The 22,630-nt window shown below is 39.4% G+C and overlaps 1 protein-coding gene across 1 annotated transcript in view; it reads left to right on the plus strand.

The window, feature by feature from the left end:
- The window catches only part of PPEF1 (protein phosphatase, EF-hand calcium binding domain 1), a 117,235-nt gene that overhangs the window by 81,046 nt on the left and 13,559 nt on the right, over positions 1 to 22,630 (plus strand). Inside the window, exons 11-15 of the mRNA XM_008579852.1 lie at positions 3,135 to 3,171; positions 4,114 to 4,263; positions 7,514 to 7,666; positions 18,064 to 18,249; positions 19,625 to 19,767. Of these exons, the coding sequence (XP_008578074.1) occupies positions 3,135 to 3,171; positions 4,114 to 4,263; positions 7,514 to 7,666; positions 18,064 to 18,249; positions 19,625 to 19,767 (669 nt within the window). The remainder of the gene's footprint in view (positions 1 to 3,134; positions 3,172 to 4,113; positions 4,264 to 7,513; positions 7,667 to 18,063; positions 18,250 to 19,624; positions 19,768 to 22,630) is intronic.

Here is a 22,630-nt window from a genome sequence, read left to right on the forward strand (position 1 = left end):
TTAAACTATTTAAGTCACTGGAGATTTGAGGAATAAAGACTGGTTAAATGGTGTAAGAATTTTTGGGGCCGGCCCGGTGGCGCACTGCTACAGTGCGCTGCTTGGGAAGCGCGGTGGCGCTCCCGCCGAGGGTTCGGATCCCACATACCGACCGGTTCCCGCTCACTGGCTGAGCGAGGTGCGGGGGCAACACCGAGGGTTGCGATCCCGTTGCCGGTCCCGGTCCAGTACGGGCGCAACATGAGGGTTGCGATCCGTTGCCGGTCACGACAAAAGACAAAAAAGGAAAAAAAAAAAAAAATGGTGTAAGAATTTTTGCTGAAAGGCACAGTAGGTGACAAATGCTCCCTTTTCTCTTCTTTTTTTTTTTTCTTTTTCTTCATCTCTTATTTTATAAAAAACAAATCAGTTTGCTCTAGGGCAGTAGAAGATATGACATGTCTCACACTTTTGGTCCTGGGCTTTTGGGTACTTTGGTCAAAGCTCAGAAACTTAATTAGCTTTATCTGTTGGGCAGTTTTGGCACCTGGCCTGAGTACAGTTTCAATTCTATTTTTCAAGGTGTGGAAGCACATGCTAAGACTATGAAGAAAAAAATCCCAGGACTATTATCAGAGTTCCACTATAAATAATATAGCTCAATACTTTTATGTGGACATGGCTTTTATCCTTTGATTTATTCAGTTACTAATCATATTTATTTAGTGCCTGTAATGGTTAATAAGAGACATGGCTGCTGCCCTCATAGAGTTTACATCTAGCAAAGAAGACACATATTGAGCAAATTTTTCAGGTGTGATAAGTTTGTAAAGAGAGGATCAAACCTTGTCTGAAGGGTGACAGAAGGTTCTCCCATAGAAGTATGGCATTAACCTGAGACCGGAAAGATGAACTGGGCAATCAAGAGAAGGCCATGGTGGGGGGATGGGAAATAGTGTTCCACAGTGAGTGGACAACTTATGCAGAACATGAGACAAGACTTTTTAGACTTGGAAGAAGTTCAGGAGAGCAGGAGCATGGATTGAGAGAGAGGATGGTACCTGATAGGGCCAGATCCATAAGAAATGGTTGGATGGTGCAAAGGAATTTGGACTTTCTTCTAAGGACAACAGAATATCATTGAAGGGTAGTATATTAGGGTTCTCCAGAGAGACAGAATCAATAGGATATGTTATAATTATATGAGAGGGATTTATTAGGGGAGGTAGCTCACGTGGCTATGAAGAAAAGTCCTATGATAGGCCGTCTATAAACTGTATGCCAGTAGCGTGGCTCAGTCCAAGTCCAAAGGCCTCAAAACCAGGGAATGTGATCATGTCCTTGGTATAAGTCCTGGAACCCAAAAGCTGAAGAGTCTCGAGCTCTGATGTCCATGGACAGGAGAGAAGAGTGTATCCCAGGTCCAGCGGATCGGATCGAGAGAGAGACCTTCGCCTCTTTCCTCTGTCTTTTGTTCTCTCTGGACCCCCAGTGGATTGGATGGTTCCCACCCACACTGAGGGTGGGTCTTTCCCACCCAGGCCACTCAGACTCTCATACTAATCTCTGCTGGAAACACCCTCATGGACACACCTAAAAAGATTGCTTTACCAGGTTTCTCAGCATTCCTTTATCTAACCAAGTTGACATCTAGAATTAACATTCACAAGTAGCAAAGTTTTTGTTTTAAAATGCAGCAGGAAAAGTGATTTGGAGAGGGGCAAGAGTGGATACAGGAGGTCAGTTAGGAAGTAATTGAAGATGATGGGGTCTCACTTAGACTGGGGTGGTAGCGATGGAGATGCGAAGAAATAGATTCAAGAGGCGTTTAGGTAATGATAATTTAAGGCTCAGTAACTTGATATGTGGGGCTTGAAAGAAGAGGGAATCAAGGGTGACCTCCAAGTTCCTAGCCTAATTTTGGGAGTATAGCAGTGTCATTCACTGATACTGGGAACACAGAAAGAGGAGAAGGTTGTGATGAGGGAGAATGATGAGTTAATTTGGGTTAAGCTGATTTGAGGTGCTGTTGACTAGGCAGTTGAGTATATGTGTCCAGAGATCAGAAATGAAACGTGGCCTGGAGCATCGTCCTGTTGTATTGACAGTAGATAATAACTGAAGTCCTGGGCAGGGAGTAGATTGCTAAGGGAGAAAGTGAAGGGAAAATTGGACCTAGGGCAGAATCTGAAGGAACTCTGACGTTTAAGGCTAGGTAGAGGAGGAGAACTTGCAAAGGAGATTCAGAATAGCCAGAAAGATAGGAAAACCAACAAAGCTTCCTGTCACAGAATCCAGGAGGAGGAAAGTTTTCCAGAAAGACAATATAGTCAACTGTATTTAATGTTTCAAAGAGGGTGAGAAAGAAGAGAACTGCAAGGTATTCATTGGATTTAACAACATGGACACCTTTGGTGAGTACAGGACAGAATTCATCTCGGAAACCATAAAGCTAAACCGTAGAACCCTGACATGACACAATTTGCATGAACACCTGGAGTGAGTGACTTATGTTTCAACTTCACAGTGTTGGATATTAAGGGTACATATTATTATTCCTAAAGCAAGGACAAGTAATTGAAAACCATTTCCGTCATTAAATCTCCCTTAGCTACTGCTATTTAGGCATTAAAATTCCTGACAGTTGTTATTTAAACCCTCGATACTATTACATGTCCTGTATTAGAGAGAGCATAAAGAGCCAGCTTGTTGTTTTCTAAGCTTTTCTTTGCCTTTGTTCACCTTTTTCTTTTTTCCCATCATTTACTGTAAGACATTCTGTCTAAATGAAAAGGCTTCTCACGCACAGCTTCCCCCAGTTGCCACAGCAGACTTCTCTGAATACTTGAAGCATTTACACGACCTGAGCCTACCACATATTTCTTAAGTTGACTTGTAATTTTTTCGTGAAAATCTATCTTCTTTCCCCATCTATACTATAAGCTCCTTGAGGATAGGGATGATGTCACCGATTGCTTTTGTTCTTTCCCCTGCCTAGCAAAGACTTGGGTAGTAGTTAGCTCCAAATGAAGTCTACTTCCTTGAGTTCTTGGTACTTGTGATAGTGAGATGTCAAGGGCTCCCCTTTCTGCATGACTCATGTAAATAGGAGTTTTCAACAATTAATTAAATGGTTTAAATCCCATTTTTTTCAGGTATGGCTTCACGAGAGAAATTTTATGTAAATATAAGGTAAGACTCATACTTTTTTTTGGTATTTTCTTTAAAGCTGTTTATACATAGAAGTAAAAAAAAAAAAATAGAGCTAATGGAGACCAGGTTGATGCGTTAGGACAGGTGGTGGGCCAACTAGTCAGAATCCATGCTAATAAAATAAAAGCACAGCAGGAAGCCCTGGCCATAGCAGAGTCTTGTATTTTCTTTCTGGACTAAACCAAACTTTTTCAATGTGACTTTTGTGTAAGTTTCATCCTAGATTCAAACATACTCCAGTGCTTTAAAGTTGCCGGGGATTTGTTTTCCTCGGGTATGGTAAAATACACAGACACAGAAATCAGTCATGAAGGAAGAGTTTTTTATTCACAGTTCCCTAGAAACAGGAAGTACTGCATGCCACACTGGGGGGTACTACCTGGGAAGCACCAGAGTTGGTCAGAAGGCAGAGAAAGTGAGGGGGAAACAAGGGGAAGAGCCCTTATTGTGGATTTCTTAGGAGGGAACAGGCAAGGTGCCTCAGGATAATCAGGTTTTTGACTAGTTTGAATTTCAGCCTGCTTTGGGTCATAGGGGTTGTCCCTAGTTGTCTGGTACCTGGACCTGGGGCGATTAGTTCAAGGGAATAGTGGCCCTCAGTGCGAAAGCCCAATAAAGGAGGTGGTTAGGGTGTAGGCTTTGGGTTGGTTGATTTGCATATGAAAGGTGAGTCATTTACCATTTCTAGAAATTAGCTAGCCCTGGGAGGGGCAGTCTCTCCTTCAAGGGAGCAAGGCCCCAAGATGTCATATCAAAAAATACAGAATAAAAAGGCATGATTAATACATGCTAGTTGGTTAATAACTCCTGCTGACTTCCTTTGGGTGGCATGAAAACTGTTGCTTTTTGTCCATACGTTGGGACTAGTCAATAAACTAAACCTATCAAAAAAACAAAACTTACTCAAACTCCTACTTACAGCTACACGGAAAAAAAATCTTACAAATCTTGGAAGACCTCTATACCTGGCTCCCAATTGGTACGATCATTGACGATGAAATCCTGGTCATACATGGCGGAATATCAGAGTCCACAGACTTGAATTTACTCCACCATTTAGAAAGAAACAAAGTAAGAAGTAATATTGGCATGAATCTTGTTTCAGATATTATAAGGGAATATGTACCTCTTTTCATTTATTATTTTGAATTGATTTATGTTTTAGTGTTTGTTGTAACTCTGAAGAGATTAATACAAATTTTAAGAAAATCTGTGATTGCATGGTAAAGAATTAAATGGTAAATGTGATTGCCTGGTAAAGAATTAACTTCTATTTGAGGAAAATGTTTTTTAAAAAATTCATGTTGAGGGCCGGCCCGGTGGCACACTGGAGAGTGCGCCGCTTGGGAGCGCGGCGGCACTCCTGCCGAGGGTTCGGATCCCATGTGGAGACTGGTTCCCGCTCACTGGCTGAGCGCGGTGCGGGCGCAACACCAAGGGCTGCGATCCCGTTACTGGTCAGTAAAAAAGACAAAAAAGGAAAAAAAAACACTGGAGAGTGCGCCGCTTGGGAGCGCGGCGGCACTCCTGCCGAGGGTTCGGATCCCATGTGGAGACTGGTTCCCGCTCACTGGCTGAGCGCGGTGCAGGTGCAACACCGAGGGTTGCGATCCCGTTGCCGGTCCCCTGTACGGGCGCGACACTGAGGGTTGCGATCCCGTTACCGGTCAGTAAAAACAACAAAAAGGAAAAAAAAAAAAATTCATGTTGAAAGTGGAAAAATGAGGAAACGGCATTTCATTAAGTTTCTAAAAGTGAAAAGGCCTGATTTTTTTAAAATTAAAATCTCATCATTTATATTGTGGTAAAATATACCTAACATAAAATTTGCTACTATAACAATTCTTAAGTGTGTAGTTCAGTGGCATTAAGTGCATTCACATTGTTGTGTGACCATCACCACTATCACTACTGTTTACAGAACTTTTGGTTTTCCAGAACTTAAACTCTGTATCCATTAAACACTAACTTCCCATTTCCCCACCCCATGGCCCCTGACACCTACCATTCTACTTTCTGTCTCTATGAATTTGAATACTCTAAGTACCTCATATAAGTGGAATCATACAGCAATTTATTTCTGAATATATGATTTCCCTTATAATATACCTCAAAATGGCTCAAGATAATTTTTTTAGAAATATTTTAACCCTAAATACTCACATTGAATACAACAGAAGCAGAGCAGGAGCTTGTATAGAACTTCTGAGGGACTGATAATCAACTGCCAGCCAATCTGGGCAGGTGGGGTCTGGAGCTGGAATGTAATCTGATAAAGAAAAGCGACTCCTACTGCACCTTGAGTTTTGGGAGCCTTTATACCTCTATACACATATGAATGATAATATTGTTGCTAATGTCTTCTCGTCCTTTTAATTTGATCTTAAATACAACCTCCAGACTAGATCAGATCCCCTTTCATATGCTCTCAAGCCCCTCGTACAAGTCGAGCATTCCTAATCTGAAAATCCAAAATCCAAAATGCTCCAAAATCTGGAACTTTTCGAGTGCCCACCTGACACTTAAAGGAAATGCTCATTGGAACATTTTGGATTTCAGATTTTCAGATTAGGGATCTTCAACCAGTGTCTATTCAGCAAATATTCCAGAACCTGAAAAAACCGGAAACACTTCTGGTTGCAAGCATTTCAGACAAGGGATACTCAGCCTGCATGTACCCTTCATAACAGTTGCCAAAATTACCTAAGGAATTGTGGTACTGTTAGTTTACTATCTTCCTCTGCTTCTCTAGTTCACTGATAAAACCCCAGCAACTGAGTTGTAGTAAGTACTTAATATTTGTTGAATATCTCCTAAGAGATTTAAAACCAAAGCAGGACAAAATCTAAGACAAAACTGGATAGCAACTTTTTTACAACCCTCTCTTGATTCCATGGTTATTTTATATACTTCCCTCCCCCACCTCACTGAGTGATGACCATAGTTCCTGGTTTACACCTGTTGTGCTGGTATAATTATTAATAGTGCCTCTTTGTACTCTCTAAAATATTCCAGTTGCAAAAAATTTTAAGGCCACACTAAGTTTAAGGCACCATTCTCATGGTATCAGCAAATAGTCAAGCCAATAAGATGTTTGGATCAAGGGCCAGATGGTTTAGTGTTCTTCAAACTCCACAGCAGGGGGTGTGGGGAAGGATGGTTAATAGGACCCCCAGAAGAAAAAGATGGTGTATTACCTTAGCAGGGGCTAAGGCAATCTATCCCAATCCCTAGTGGCCTTGAAAACTACAGAGCTACAAATACATGAGAGACTATGTGGTGTTGACCTCTGTGCTTGTCAGAAGTGAGTTGTGTGCATCCAAGTCCAGAGGGCCCTCCCAGAATATTCTGCTCTTCCTAAGACCTGGGGACATTTGCTGGGGGAGACAAGGAGGGTAGGCTGTGAACTAGCTAATAATAGCTGAGATTGAATTTCCAACCAGCTCAGTGAGGAAGGACCTCAGAATAAGATTCAATTTTAGTTTTGAAAAATAAAGGTAAGATTTCATACACCCCCTAATTTGTACAAGAAACTAAGTGCCTACCACAGAGAATTGTCCATCACTGAACTATGGACACCAGTGTAACAGAAGTATTGTTTAAAATTTTTTGTATAAAGGTATGGTACTACAAAGACACCAGTATAAAATTGCAGTCTCAGGTTGTATAAGGGAACACAGAACGGATTATAGTAGTTGATATGCTATCAGAAAGACATTTTATTTTCCAAAGAAACGCAACAGCTTTGTTACTAGGATTATAGAACATAATCAATTGCCGGCAGGGTCAGGTTGAAAACTGCACTGCATTTAGGCTGAAGGGCTTCCAAAGTTTTCAACCTATGTCCCTTTGAGAACTTTCCTGGACACAGATGTACCTTTTCTCATTTCTCCTGGAAAACACAGCAAAATGAAAAGCAGCCACTCTCATAAGAGGTGTTTCTGAACTCGTCAAAGCATCATGAGATAAAGGCTCAGAGGGAGTCTAGTTTTCCTTACACTTATCATCTTCCATTTCCTGTACTGATGCCTCAGAACATGTCTAGAACCTACATCTGTGCCTCCTGGATCCCTTAGAAACTCTAATGGGAATCTCTTTGTAGGGCAGTGTCTCTAGTTGAAAATGTACAAACAGAACTTAACAGGCCCACTTTACAGACATCAGTGGATCAACAAGGTACAGGAGGTGGGTGAGATGGAAAAGGTGACCATGTGTTTTCCATTGGGTTGAGGCACCATATAGACAGAATCCCAACTGGTACTGAAGTTTCTGCATGCAGCACAATAAGCAGATTTGGCTAAAGCTTGAATTCATTTTGTAGATGAAGTCTGTGCTGATGCCACCAATGTCAGGAAATGGAAACCTTGCCACTGACTTGAAGAAAAATAAAGGAGGTGTACCTGTTGCTATGCATGGAAGACTGAAAGCAACTCAATCTTTTTCCGAACAGTTATCAAAGAATGAATGGGGACAGGTAGGTAATCAAAGTGTTCAGAATAGCAACAAAGACACCAGCATAGATGATGCTGTCCCTTATAATATATAGCTAAAAAGGTGACTTTACCTTTATAAGCAGACCATATTATTCTCTCTGAATTCATCACTATATTTTTAACAGCTCTGTTGGGATATAGTTCACATGCCTTATAACTCACTCATTTAAAGTATATAATTCAACAGTTTTTAGTATATTCACAGGATTATTCAGCTATCACCACAATCTAATTTCAGAATATTATCATCTCCCCAAAAAGAAACCCCATACCTATTAGCAGTCACTCCCCATTCCCTCTCTGCCCCTCCTCCCCTCAGCCTTAGGCAACCACTAATCTATCTTCTGTTTTTATAAATTTACCTATTCTGAACATTTCTATAGAAAGGTACACATATAATATATGATCTTTTGTGTCTGGCTTCTTTCACTCAACACAGTTTTCTTGAGTCTCATCCATGTTGTAGCATGTATCAGTACTTCATTTCCTTTTATTGCTGAATAATATTCCATTGTATTGATATACTACATTGTATTTATTCATTTTAAATGGATGGACATTTGGGTTCTTTGCACTTTTGGGAAGTTATGAATAATGCTTCTGTGAACATTTTTGGCAAGTTTTTGTGTACACATATGTTTTCATTTTTCTTGGGTATATACCTAGGAGTGGAATTGCTGGGTCATAAGGTAATTCTAAAGTTTAACATTTTGAGAAAGTTCCAAACTGTTTTCCCAAGTGGCTGCACCGTTTTACATTTCCACCAGCAATGTATGAAGGTTCCAGTTTCTTCACATCCTCATAAACACTTGTTATTGTCTGTCTTTTTAATTATAGCCATTTTAGAGGGTGTGAGGTGGAATCGCATTGTGCTTTTTTTTTTTTTTTGTCTTTTTTCGTGTCCGGCAACGGATCGCAACCCTCGGTGTTGCGCCCACAACTCGCTCAGCCAGTGAGCTGGAACCGGTCTGTATGTGGGATCCGAACCCTCGGCGGGAGCGCCGCCGCACTCCCAAGCGGCGTACTGTAGCAGTGCGCCACTGGGCCGGCCCGCATTGTGCTTTTAATTTGCATTTCCCTAATGACTAATGATGTCGAGCATCTTTTCATGTGCTTATTAGCCATTTGTAGATCTTCTGTGGAGAAGCATCTATTCAGATCCTTTTCTCATTTTAAAAATTGTAAGAGGTTTTTTTTTTTTTAAAAAAAAAAAAGATGACCGGTAAGGGGATCTCAACCCTTGGCTTGGTGTTGTCAGCACAACGCTCAGACAGTGAGCAAACTGGCCATCCCTATATAGGATCCGAACCCGGGGCCTTGGTGTTATCAGCACCACACTCTACCGAGTGAGCCACGGGCCGGCCTAAGAGGTTTTTTTTGTTTTTTTTTTTTTTATATTCTACATACAAATCCTTTATCAGATATATTACTTACAAATATTCTCTCCCATTATGTGGGTTGTCTTTTCCTTTCTTGATGGTGTCCTTTGCAGCACAACAGTTATTAATTTTGATGAAACCCAATCAAAATTATGTATTTTTCTCTTTGGTTGCTTATGTTTTTGGTGTTGTATCTAAGCCATTGTGTAACCCAAAGACATGAAAACTTATTACTATGTTTGTTCTCTTCTAAGAGTTATAGGTTTAGCTTTTACATTTAGGTGCCTGATCCATTTTGAGTTAATTTTTGTGTGTGTTCTGAGGTTTCTAAATTCATTCTATTTCATGTGGATATCCAGTTATCCCAGCAACATTAGTTAAAAAGACTATTCTCTCATTGAATTTTCTTGACATGCTTGTCAAAAAAAATCAATTGGCTATAAATATGAAGGTTTATTTCTAGACTCTTTTTTTTTTAAAAAAGATGACCGGTAAGGGGATCTCAACCCTTGGCTTGGTGTTATCAACACCACGCTCAGCCAGTGAGCTAACCGGCCATCCCTACATGGGATCCGAACCCGGGGCCTTGGTGTTATCAGCACCGCACTCTCCCGAGTTTTTTTTTTTAAAAAAGATGACCGGTAAGGGGATCTCAACCCTTGGCTTGGTGTTATCAACACCACGCTCAGCCAGTGAGCAAACCGGCCATCCCTCTATAGGATCCGAACCCGTGGCCTTGGTGTTATCAGCACCGCGCTCTCCCGAGTGAGCCACGGGCTGGCCCTATTTCTAGACTCTTAATTCTTTCACAATCTATATGTTTATACTTATGTCAATACTACATAATTTTGATTACTGTAGCTTTGTAGGAAGTTTTGAAATTGGAAAGGGTGAATTCTCCAACTTTGTTCTTTTTCGGGATTGTTTTGGCTATTCTGGGTCCCTTGAATTTCCATATGAATTTTAGGATCAGTTTGTTAATTTCTACCAAACAGTAGCTGGGATATTGGTAGGGATTGCCTTGAATCTGTAGATCAGTTTAGGTACTATTGCTATTTTAACAGTATTATATCTTCAATCTTGTGAGCATAGGATGTCTTTCCATTTATTTAGGTCTTTAATTTCAACAGTGTTTTATACTTTTCAGTGTACATATCTTGCACTTATTTTGTTAAATTTATTCCCAAGTATTTTTGATGCTATTATAAAAATAGAATTGTTTTCTTAATTACATTTTGCATCGTTCATTGCTAGTGTGTAGAAATACAACCAACTTTTATATGCTGACCTTGTGTTGTGAACTTTGATAAACTTGTTTATTAGTTCTAATAGTTTTTCGTCAGTTCCTTGAGATTTTCCATGTATGAGATCATGTTATCTGTGAATAGAGATAATTTTACTTCTTCCTTTCCAATCTGGCTGGCTTTTTTTTCTTTTTTCTTTTTTTCTTTTTGCTTAATTATCTTTTCTAGAACCTCCAGTACAATTGAATAAGAGTGGTAAGAGTAGAAATCCTTGGGCTGGCCCCATGGCGCACTGGAGAGTGCACTGCTTGGGAGCACGGCGGCGCTCCCGCCGAGGGGTCGGATCCCATGCGGAGACCAGTTCCCGCTCACTGGCTGAGCGCGGTGCCGGCGCAACACCGAGGGTTGCGATCCTGTTGCCGGTCCCCGGTATGGGCGTGACACCGAGGGTTGCGATCCTGTTACCGGTCAGTAAAAAAAGACAAAAAGGGGGAAAAAAAAAAAGAGTAGAAATCCTTGTCTGGTTCATATCAAGGGGAATAATTCAGTTTTTCATCATTAAGTATGATATTAGCTATGAATTTGTTTTTAGCTGCCCTTTATTAGGTTGAGGAAATTCCCTTCTGTACCTAGTCTGTTCAATGTTTTTATCATGAAAGAGTGTTGGATTTTGTCAAATGCTTTTTCTGCATATATTGAAATGATCATGTGGTTTTTGTCTTTATTCTATTGATATTGTTTATTACTTTGATTGATTTCAGATGTTAAACCAACCTTACATTCCTGGGATAAGTCCCACTTGGTTGCGGTGTATAATCCACTTTATATGTTGCTGAATTCAGTTTGCTAGTACTGCTAGTATTTTTTTGAGGATTTTTGCATCTGTATTCATAGGAGATATTGATCCATAGTCTTTTTTGTGATACCTTTGTCTGGTTTTGGTATGAGGGTAAGATTGGCCTCATAGGATGAATTAGGACGTATTATCTCCTCTTCTATGTTTTGGATGAGTTTGTGAAGGTTGATATTAATTCTTCCTCAAATGTTTGGTAGAATTCATCAGTGAAGCCATCTGGGCCTAGGCTTTTCTTTGTGGGAAGTTTTTAAATTATTAACTTTATCTTTTTTCTTGCTATGGTTGTGTTCAGATTTTCTATTTCTTCTTGAGTCAATAGTAATGTAATATTGATAATAATGTCCCCACTTTCATTCCTGATTTTAGTAATTTGAGTCCTCTCTCTTTTTTTCTTGGTCAGTCTCACTAAGGTTTGTCAATATTATTGATTTTTTCAAGAAACAACTTTTGTTTTGTTGATTTTCTCTATTCTTGTCCATTCTCCATTTATTTCTGCTCTAATCTTTATTATTTCCTTCCTTCTGCTTGTTTTAGGTTTAGTTGCTCTTCATTTTCTAGTTTCCTAAGGAAGAAGGTAATATCATTGATTTAAGACCTTTTTTATTTTTTAATAAAGCTATAAATTTTCTCTAAGTACTGCTTTAGCTCCATCCCATAAATTTTGCTATGTTGTGCTTTTGTTTTCATTCATGTCAAAGTATTTTCTTTCTTTCTTTCTTTTTATTGTAACATAGTTGATTGTACATTTCTGTGGGGTTCAGAGTTGAATATGTGATGCTCAAATCAGGATAATTAGTATATTCAACATTATACAATGTAATCATTTTTCATGGCCCTTTACCAATTCCTCCCTTATCCTTTCTCCCTCTCCCCCTTTCCCACCTCTGGTAACCTCAGTTCTCTTTTCTACTTTTGAAAGTTCAGTATGTTATTGTGATTGTTGTAGCTTTCTTTCTTATTTATTTATTTATTTTTCAGCTCCCACTTATGAGTGAGGACATGTGGTATTTCTCTTTCTCTGCCTGGCTTATTTCACTTAACATGATATTCTCTAAGTTCATCGATGTTGCTACAAATTACAGTATTTCATTCTTTTTTATGGCAGGGTAGTATTCCATTATGTATATATACCACATTTCCCTTATCCAGTCATCCAATGATGGACATTTAGGTTGGTTCCAACTCTTGGATATTGTAAATAGAGTTGTAATAAACATGGGGGTGCAGGTATCCCTTCGCATGTCAAAGTATTTCTAAATTCCCTTGTGATTTCTTCTTTAACCCATTGGTTATTTAAGAATATGTTGTTTAATATCTGTATATTTGTAAATTTCCCATATTTCTTACTCATTGATTTCTGATTTACTTTTATTGTGGTCAGAGAATACACACTTGCATGACTTAAATCTTTTTAAAACTTTTATGGTAAATCCTTTTAAAACTTATTGAGGCTTTCTTTGTGGCCTAGAGAATGCTGCATGTGCACTGGAGAAGACTGTGTATTTTGCTGTTATTGGGTGGAGTGTTTTATATATGTCTTTGTACATATTTATAAAAGTTGCTTTGAAATCTTTGTCTGCTAAGCCAACATCTAATCCCTTCAAAAGCAGTTTCTATTGCCTACTTGTTTTTCTCTGAGTAATGGGTCATATTTTTTTCTTTGCATGTCTTGTAATTTTTTTTTGTTGAAGACTGGGTATTTTAGATAATACATTGTAGTAACTCTAGGTGGTTATTCCCACGTCCCTCTGGAGCTTGTTGTTACTTGCTTTTTTGTTTATTTGTTTAGTGACATGTCTGGACTAGTTTAATGAAGTCTGTTTCCTTTCAATGTGCAGCCTCTGATGTCACTCCTCACAAGGCACATACACAGTTTTTCAGACCACTAGGGATGGTTGTGGTTTTAGCTGGGCTCTCTTTGACCGTCTCTGTTTGGCTCTTGGGCTAGTGTCAGAATCCTGCTGACGTCGCCAATTGTAGAGCTACTAATCCTGTTCATGACGCCAATTGTAAAGCTACACAACCACACCAGTTGTCAGGCTCTTTTACCTGCTGGTAATCCTGCCCTGACTGGGCCAATTATCAAGCTAGGGCTGGGTCTGGAGCTCACAGACCCCTCAAGCCCATTCCAGACTGGGTCACAAACCCTTCATAAGCCAGGCTGGGTCACCAGACCCCTTTACATGCAGGTCTATGAGCTAGGTAACCGGCAAACAGGTCCTTGGAAGCCGCAGGCTGGAAAGGCATGGCTGCTCGGGCTGCTGCCCAAGGCAGTAAACTCCAGCCAAAGTGGCGGCCCGTGCAGGCGCACTAACTCTGCCCACACGCAACCTATTCACAACAAATGCTTGGCAAGATTCTGAACATCTGAGGGGCCCTGACCATTTTCCTATATTTTCCCAACAGTCTCTTTCCCTGATCTCCTCTTTAAGCTTCATCTGCCTCTATTTGTATCAGACCCAGCTATTAGCCTTCAATAATTGCTAGCCCAATTGCTCTATTGTTTTTAACAATGCTCTGGGCCACAAATTGCTCACTATAGTCTGATCCAATTAAAGTTGGACCCCTTTTCAGGGACAGGGCGTTGACTGTCTTTGAGGCTTACTCTGACCCCAAGAAGTCTCTTCTCATCTGTCTCTTTCACTGATTCTGTTAAACTTTTAGCTGGTCTACTGTTGCTACTAGTATCACAGAACTACCACCCTCCACCTAAATGTTGACTCCCAATATCTCCATTGTTTTCAACAACACCCTTGGGCATGAACTTCCCCTCTGCTCTGTGCCAAATAAGGCCAGTCCCATTAGGCAGAGTGGTAGAGCTCTCTGTTTTTGATCCTCCTTTCCCCCTGGGCCAAACCTCTGTGTCATTGCACTGGAGCTTGGAGCTGGGACTGCAACCCACTTCTGGAGTGACAGTCCTGTTCTGCAAGTGGGGTAGTAGGCAGGGATAATCTCTCCTAGTATTCTTGACATGACATCTCCTCCCTGTGAGTGAGCAAGGGTGGGGCAGTTGGAGTTCAGTATTTGCAGCCTTCTGTGCTTGGGGTGGAGCTTCCACCCAATGAGTGGGGGAAGTGAGCCCCACTTCTCTCTGCTGTGCTTGCCTGGAATTTAGCTTCTGTAACACAGAGCTGAGGGGATGAGGAATGCCCAAGTAGGAAAGGATGCCTCATTAATTTTTTTTTTTTTTCTGGCAGCTGGCCAGTATGGAGATCCGAACCCTTAACCTGTTATAACACCCCACTCTAACTAACTGAGCTAACTGGCCAGCCCTGTCCTTAAATTTTGACATTGAAATTTCAAAGACCGAAGGTTAGAACAAGCTCTTCTAGGATTATAGTGAATAAAAAGGATAATGCTGAAGAGACTGTAGCTGCACAAAAGAAAAGTATGACCTCTAGAAGCCTAGATGTGTTAGAGTCTCAAGAAGTGGGAGGGAGGAAACTGGGGGTCATTATTCTGCAATGGAACCAGCCCCAACAATATAGACGTGGAATCTCGCAGACTCCACGCACAGGACTGTAACCGATATAGGGTAAAATTGACCAGAATCTCATTTCTGATATTTTAATAATTTTAGTTGTACCCCTAATTTTCTTTCCTCAGCTTCTGGTACATAGTGGACATGCACATATAAGTTAGCTAGAGTTGAAATTTTCAGATAAAAACAGAGTTCACAATTATTTTTAAATATCTATGAGCTATGTTATAATAAAGAACATATGCTCCTTATTTTGTCTTGTACTAATTCTTGGCAGAGTGCTATAGTTTAAGTTTTACCTTATGTTCACTGAGATGTGGGGGATATATTTACTCAAAGTGAAGTCATTGTATAGAGGTGGATGTGATACTCTTCCTTCAGGACAGACTTACAAGAAGAGGGAGGCCAGAGAAGTTTCCAAAATAATTTTTAATTATTTATAGCCTGAGCAGCTCCCTTCTCTTCATTCATTCATTCAACAGATATTTCTTGAGCACCAAATATGTGTCAAACACTTCTGTAGGCTTTTGGGAAATGTCAATGACCAAACAAAGATCCTTTACCTCACAGAGCTTACATTCTAGGTGGGGAGTTAGATAATAAACAGTACAGTAATAAGTAAGTAAATGATATAATATTTAAGTGATAAGTTGTATGGAAAAAATAAAAACTAGAGCAGGGTTAGGGGGAACAGACCTGGACTTGGGGACAGAATTGCAGTTTTAAGCAAGGTAGTCAACCTCATTGAGAAGGCTCCCAAGAGGGAAATGACTCATTTGAGGTCCCTTTGCTAATCAGTGCGTAACAGAGCAGGATTTGATCCCAAGGCTGACTCAAATGCCCATGCTCTTTTTGTGAAGGGATAGATGACTTGAGAGTGATAGGTAGACAAGAAGCAGGAGAGAGGTATCAAAAGAAACCTAGGTAACTGGGCTATAAGGTTTGGGCTGCGCATAGTGTTTAAAAGCTTGGAAGAACATATAACTAAGAGAAAATACAAAAGAATAGTGAATCCACAATATTAGTGTCTTAGAAGAGAAGCATGTTATGCACCTTTCAGAGCTATTAACCCTTTCCCCAAAGCATACTTGTGGAGACTGGATTTCTTAGAGGTGCAGACAAGCACAAGGTACTTCTTGAAAGATTTATTTTAGATTGAGGAGATTTAAAGACTGAGACACAAATAGATTTTTGTTGACCAGGTCCTATAAAAGCTATAGTTCAGTAAAACTTTCCTATTTTTTGGTTTGAAAGTTTTCAGGAAAGAATGTTATAAATAATTAATCTTTCTACAATTACCACCCAAAGGTTCCTGCATTTCAGAGGGTAGGGTGGTGTTGAGAGGAAAGATACAGTTTCTATGTAGAAATTTGTTTTACCAACAAAGGACCCTTCATAGAATATTTTTGTTTGTGAGCTCCAGAGTGAAATCTGTTATGACCACAATCTGGGTAAACCTAGTCAAGTGAATGATTTCTAGACAGAAAAAATAAATGCAGAACTTGTGGAATGGATTCTGAAGGAGAAGCTAACTTTAATAAAACTGTTACCCCTTATGAATTTGAATAAAAGAAAAATGAGTGTTAGATATATCTTCCTCATTTCATTGATGATGACTAAGGTCGAAATAGGTTAAGTGATTTGCTCAAGGTGACATAGATAATTACTTGAAGAGCTAACTTCTTGGCCAGTGCTTAGCCTAGTTCAACAGAGTACCATCATATGTATATTTAATTTATTCAATTTCAATTATTGCATATGTCAAAATGGGGGAAAATACTGTAAATTTTAATTTTCATATATATTCTTTATCATATTCTATCCATTATAAAATGTTCACATATCCATATTATTGTATAGGGTTGTATACATAAAATCATGTGTACTTTAAGGGTAATTTAAGAGGTTTTCTGGGGGTAATTTTGGCTATCAATGATTTCTAGGAATTGAAAACTAATCCCTTCCTGATAAAATACAACTCCTTGTGTTTCATATTTCTACCTTCATTATACCACGGGTCAAATCATGTCCCCCAAATATGGTGTAAGAGACAGATATGACTCAGTTTAAAATACAAGTGTTATTTTTGTCATAAACACCAGCAAAGTAAAGGGGTTCCATTGTATTTATTTGTAGGATAGGGTTGTGCCAATGTTGGAATTCAGTGGGGAGAAGGAAGGCTCCAGGGCTTACTCTTCTTTAGGTGGTTTTAATTCTCACTTCAATCAATCATCAAAAACTCTGCAATTATCTGGTATGTGCCTCGTGCATAGTTCTCTAGTTCTGACCAGGTGCTTATCATTCCAGGGTAGTTCTCCTGCCAGTTCTGTGTTTTTCTCAACCTCACTGTCTTTTCCCTCACTTATTTCTAGCACCCTTTCAATACCAAACCTGTGAACAGTGTACAATCAGGTTTCATGGAGTCATTTCTGGTCCTCTTCTTAAGACCTGATTTAGGCCCACTAGAATAACTGCACAACTTCAAATGTACGCTTTTTCATCCCCTCAAAAGAAACATGTGGAAAATATAGACTCTTAGAATCATAGTCTGTTAGAACTTTGAGATACTTCACAGGTCAACTGGCCCAAATGCCTGATTTTAAAGATTTTGAGGGCCGGCCCAGTGGCGCACTGCTACAGTGCGCCGCTTGGGAGCGTGGTGGCGCTCTTGCCCAGGGTTCGGATCCCACATACAGACCGGTTCCTGCTCACTGGCTGAGCGAGGTGTGGGAGCAATACCGAGGGTTGCGATCCCGTTGCCGGTCCCGGTCCAGTACGGGCGCGACACTGAGGGTTGCGATCCGTTGCCGGACACGAAAAAAGACAAAAAAAGGAAAAATAAATAAATAAATAAAGATTTTGAAAGTGAGACCCAGAATTTTTTCAAGATTGTACAGCTTTAGTGACAAAGTTTTTCTCATATGAGAGCCACAAAGAGGGAGCCTCTGATTTTCTACGAAAAATATTCTTAGAAACTTGGATCTTCAGCCCTGGGCACACGTGTAAACTGCATTTACCTCTTCCCCCCAAAAGATGGGTTATTCTAATAAAACACTTGTGGAATTAGGAGTACATATTGTGGAAACCAATCAGTGGCTAAATGTATTGCTAAAACTGAGAATGTACTTATCAAGGGGGCAGAAAGGGCTGATTTTTCATGATTACTAAGTATTATTACCTTGGTTATTGTGGTTGCTAAAATGGTTATTGGGGATGAGCAGAAAGGGGTTTGGGTGGCTGTAGGCATTAAAACTATTCTGGAAAGATTTCATGGAGGAGATGAGTATGAAATAATTTTGGAGGAATGAGAAGTAGCCTTTGGGATACCTTGGGTTAATATTTCTGGCAAATAAGGTGGAATCTAGAAAGATGGACTCTCACTTGTAAGTAGTACCCTAATCTGGTTTGTCGTTCTAAGGTTATTGATATTCTGTGGAGTGATCCCAGAGGCATAAATGGCTGTTACCCAAACACAAGTCGAGGAGGGGGCTGCTATTTTGGGCCAGATGTTACCTCCAAGGTTCTCAGTAAATACCAGCTGAAGATGCTCATTAGGTCTCATGAATGTAAGCCTGAAGGGTATGAAATCTGCCATGATGGGAAGGTAAGCTACAATTGTTGATGACATTCTCCTAGACATCCTTCCCTCAAGCATAATCTTCTCTTCACAGAGTGTGTTTGACCTAGAAGCCCATGGGAAGATGTCTTCCCTAGTACCAAACAGAAACCAGAGACTGTTCACATAGATTGTTTGAAGGGCCACACCCTAAGAGTTATCTGGCTTATTTTCCTGATCTTCCTTAATCTCAGAAACTGAAATCTGACAAGTGGTACTAAGTACACACACGCGCGCACGTGCGCGCGCACACAGAGGCTTCATTCTTTACTAATTGTAAGGAAACTCTTTCATACAGTGGGGTTAAGAGTGTACTTTTCCTCACAGAGCACATAAAAGGCAGCAATGAATCCAGTTTTCTCTCTTTCCCTTTTTGCACATTCCCTGTACAAGGCAGAAAACACAAAATATACTTCCCTTCAGCTCACTGAGTAGGTGATCTCCAGAAAGTTGCTCGCTGTGGTCAGTTTAGCTGCAGTCACGAAAATGGAGTGTGTTGTGCTCCTTCAGTGGTATTTAATACTGAGGAACTGGTTCCTTGTCTCAAGTTGTCCTGGGATGCCCCTTTTCCTATAGTGAACAGCAATAAATAAAAATGAATACCAAATTGTGTGGCATTTCCTTCTATGTTAGCACTTGGCTTTTCTTTATTAATTCATTTTAGGCTCATACTAAGATTGCATACATAATGCAAATGTTGTTTAGGATTTATTTGTAATAAGAAAATAGAAAATAGCACTGGCTTAATCTGAAGTGACGTGCTCATTAGGACAGAACTGGGCCTAAGCCAGGTTCCCTGTCACCAACAAGTATTGTCCTCCCATATTCCACCACAAACTCAAATAGAAGGAACTATTTAGTTCCTTCCCAAGATAGTGGTCTTGGTCCCTTCCACTGTTTCTCTGCCCTCAAAGCACTGGTTTTGTGGGACCCTGAAGCCTCTAAATCATTCAACTCCAAGCAAAAGAAAAAGACTGAGATACTAGACAAGTTTTATGTGAATGCTCAAATATTGCAAAGCAAGAACATAAGGGATTTATCCCCTTGGAAAATTAGAATACACAAAACTAAACTTTAAAGAGGATTCTAAGATCTGTCACTAAAATTGTACACAGGATTGCAGAGCCATACACTGGAGATGTTGGACGAGTGGCTAGGAGTTAAGACTCCTGGGAACACTAAGTAAAAATCCTTGTTTTCCTCCAGTGGAATCACAGGAAATCACGTCAGACTTGGATAATTTCCAGGGATTATGAACTTTGTTTGATTTTTCCTTTTTAAGAATTGAGCTATTTCTGACTTTATTGAATGACCTTCTGAGAACTAATTTTATTTGAACGTGACCCTCTTTTTCTTTAATCAGGTTGTTACTGTATTTTCTGCTTCTAATTATTATGAAGAAGGCAGCAATCGAGGAGCTTACATCAAACTGAGTTCTGGTATGACACCTCGATTTTTCCAGTACCAAGTAACAAAGGCAACATGCATGAGACCTCTTCACCAAAGGTGGGTATACTCTAAGGCAAATACTGAGCACTGGTATCAGAGACTAAGTAGAACTAGTCCCAAGTAACTAAGAGCAGCCACAGGAGTGGCAAGAATCCCCTGTCGGTTACTCAGGGGTATAAACAAAATGGAAATAGTTCCAGACACCAAGTGGTGAACGCACCCATATTTGAAACCAAAAGGAACAAGTTTCAATTCACATACATCTTTTTAGATGGGTAAAGCAGTGAGCACCCACAAATGTAACTGAACGTAAAGAAAAGAAGGTCCCCACACCCACTCAGTTCTCTAACCTATAACCTTCTCTGCCCCACAAACAGCCCCATCTGGTCTTGCCCTTTCTTCCCTATCCAGAATTATATGTGACTAAAATAGTGAGTGTCTCTGTCCATGTGATGGTATCCATACCTTATCTTTTTTCCCTTTAACATTATCTTTTTTAGATTTTTACGTTATAAAACTAATATATCTATTGTCAACAAGTGAAAAAAAATCAAAGAAGTATGAAGAAAATGTTAATGATCTTTTCTCCCCTTACTTCTCAATAATCCTTTTCCTTAGAGGTAACTAAAACGGCCTAAAGTGGCCCCTTTCACTCTCTTCTTGCTCCTACAAAAATAGGCAAGCAATTATTCATTCATTGAATAAAAAAACTTTTGAGTACCTACTATATGTCAGTCACTGTTCTAGGCACAGGTGTTATAGCAATAAACAAAATAGGCAAAAATCCCCTCATCAAACATGTTTCAGTGTGAGGAAAAAGGCAGTAAACAACATACATACATTTTTTTTTTTTACAAAGATAGAATCACACTGCACACACAGTTTTGCAACTGACTTTTTTTCCTAAAGATTAGATTGTGAATGTCACACCAAGTTAGTACATATAGACATAACTCATTCTTTTTGGTAGATGCATAATATTCTATAGTATACATGTACCAGTTATGGAGTGACTAAATCTTCAATTGATGGACATCCAGATTGGTTTGAGAATTTTGCATTCTGAAAAAATGCTATAACAAATGTTCCTATATATAAGGAACTCATATGACTCAATAGCAATAATAATAATAACAAGATTAAAAAATGGGCAAGTGACCTGAATAGACATTTTTCCAAAGACATACAAATAGCCAACAGGTGCATGAAAAGGCACTCAGCATCACTAATCATCAGGGAAATGCAAATCAAAACCACGATGAGGTATCACTTCACGCCAGTGAGGATAGCTGTTATCAAAAAGACAAGAGATAAGTGTTGGCAACGATGTGGAACCCTTGTGCACTGTTGGTAGGAATGGAAATTGATACAGCCATTTTGGAAAACAGTCTGGAAGTTCCTCAAAAAGTTAAAAATAGAGTTAACATATGATCTAGAAATTCTCCTTCTGGGTATATATCCAGCGGAAATGAAATCAATATCTTGAAGAGATATCTGCACTCCCATATTCATTGCAGCATTATTCACAATAGCCAAGGTATGGAAATAATGTGTCTATCAATAGATAAAGAAAACATGGTATATGTATATATAACTATGATTTCACTTATATGTGGAATCTAAAAAAGTCAAACTCATAGAAACAGAGTAGAATGGTGGCTGCCTGAGAGATACCTGGGGGAGATGGGGTGATGTTGGTCAAAGGGTACAAAGTTTCAATTGAGAGATGAGTAAGTTCTGGGGATCTAGTGTACAGCGTGGTGACTATAGTTAATAATACTGTATTATATACCTGAAATTTGCTAAGAGAGTAGATCTTAAGTGTTCTGAGCACACACACAGACACAAATGTACCTAACGGTGAGGTGGTAGATATGTTAACTGACTTGATTGTCGTAATCATTTCACAATATACACGTATGTCAAATCATCCTGTTGTACATCTTAAATATAAACAATTTTATTGGTCAATTATATCTCAAAGCTGGAAAATATTTCCTCTGGGTATATGTGTATATACACCCATACACCATCATACATACATATACAGTCATGCACCACTTAAAGATGTTTCGGTCAGTGATGGACCACATATATGATGTTGGTCCCATAAGATTATTGTGGAGCTGAAAAATTCCTATTGCCTTGTGACATCATAACCATTATAGCATCATAGCACAACATATTACTCACGTGTTTGTGGCCATGCTGGTGTAAACAAACCTACTATGCTGCTCTATTTTTACTGTACTTTTTCTATGTTCAAATATGTTTAGATACATAAATACTTACCATCGTGTTATAATTGCCTACAGTATTAAGTACAGTAACGTGCTGCACAGGTTTATAGCATAGGAGCCATAGGCTGTACTATATAGCCTAGGTGTATAGTAGGCTACACTGTCTAGGTCTAAGTACACTTGTAATGTTCCCACAACAATGAAATCGCCTAACAACACATTTCTCAGGATGTGTCCCTGTCATTGAGCAATGCATGACTGTACCTATGGAGTAGAGGGAAAACTTCCATCTTCTCTGAATGTTCGCTGGAATCAACTGACAGTAGACAGCTTAAAAGGAGAAAAAAAAGCATACAGATTTATTAATGTGCACTTGGACATGGGAGTCCTGCAAATGTGAGACTCAAAGAAGGGCCAGATGGTTGAGGCATGAATTACTCTCTTTATAGGGAAGAGGGAAGTGGGGGGCTGTAGGCACCTTTACAGGGGTAGTAAATGATTTTTAGAGAAATGAATGGACCTGAATGATAAATGATAAATGATAAATGAATGGGTAATGGAGACAATCATTATCCTGTAAATGATTATCTTAGGATAATCATGTTAAGCTTTGTTGATATATAATTTACATACCATAAATGTCCCTTTTTTTTTTTTTTTTTTTTTTTTTTTTTTTTTTT

The sequence above is a fragment of the Galeopterus variegatus genome, unplaced genomic scaffold, assembly GCF_000696425.1.
Source record: "Galeopterus variegatus unplaced genomic scaffold, G_variegatus-3.0.2 Scaffold82, whole genome shotgun sequence".
Classification (NCBI taxonomy): Eukaryota; Metazoa; Chordata; class Mammalia; order Dermoptera; family Cynocephalidae; genus Galeopterus; species Galeopterus variegatus.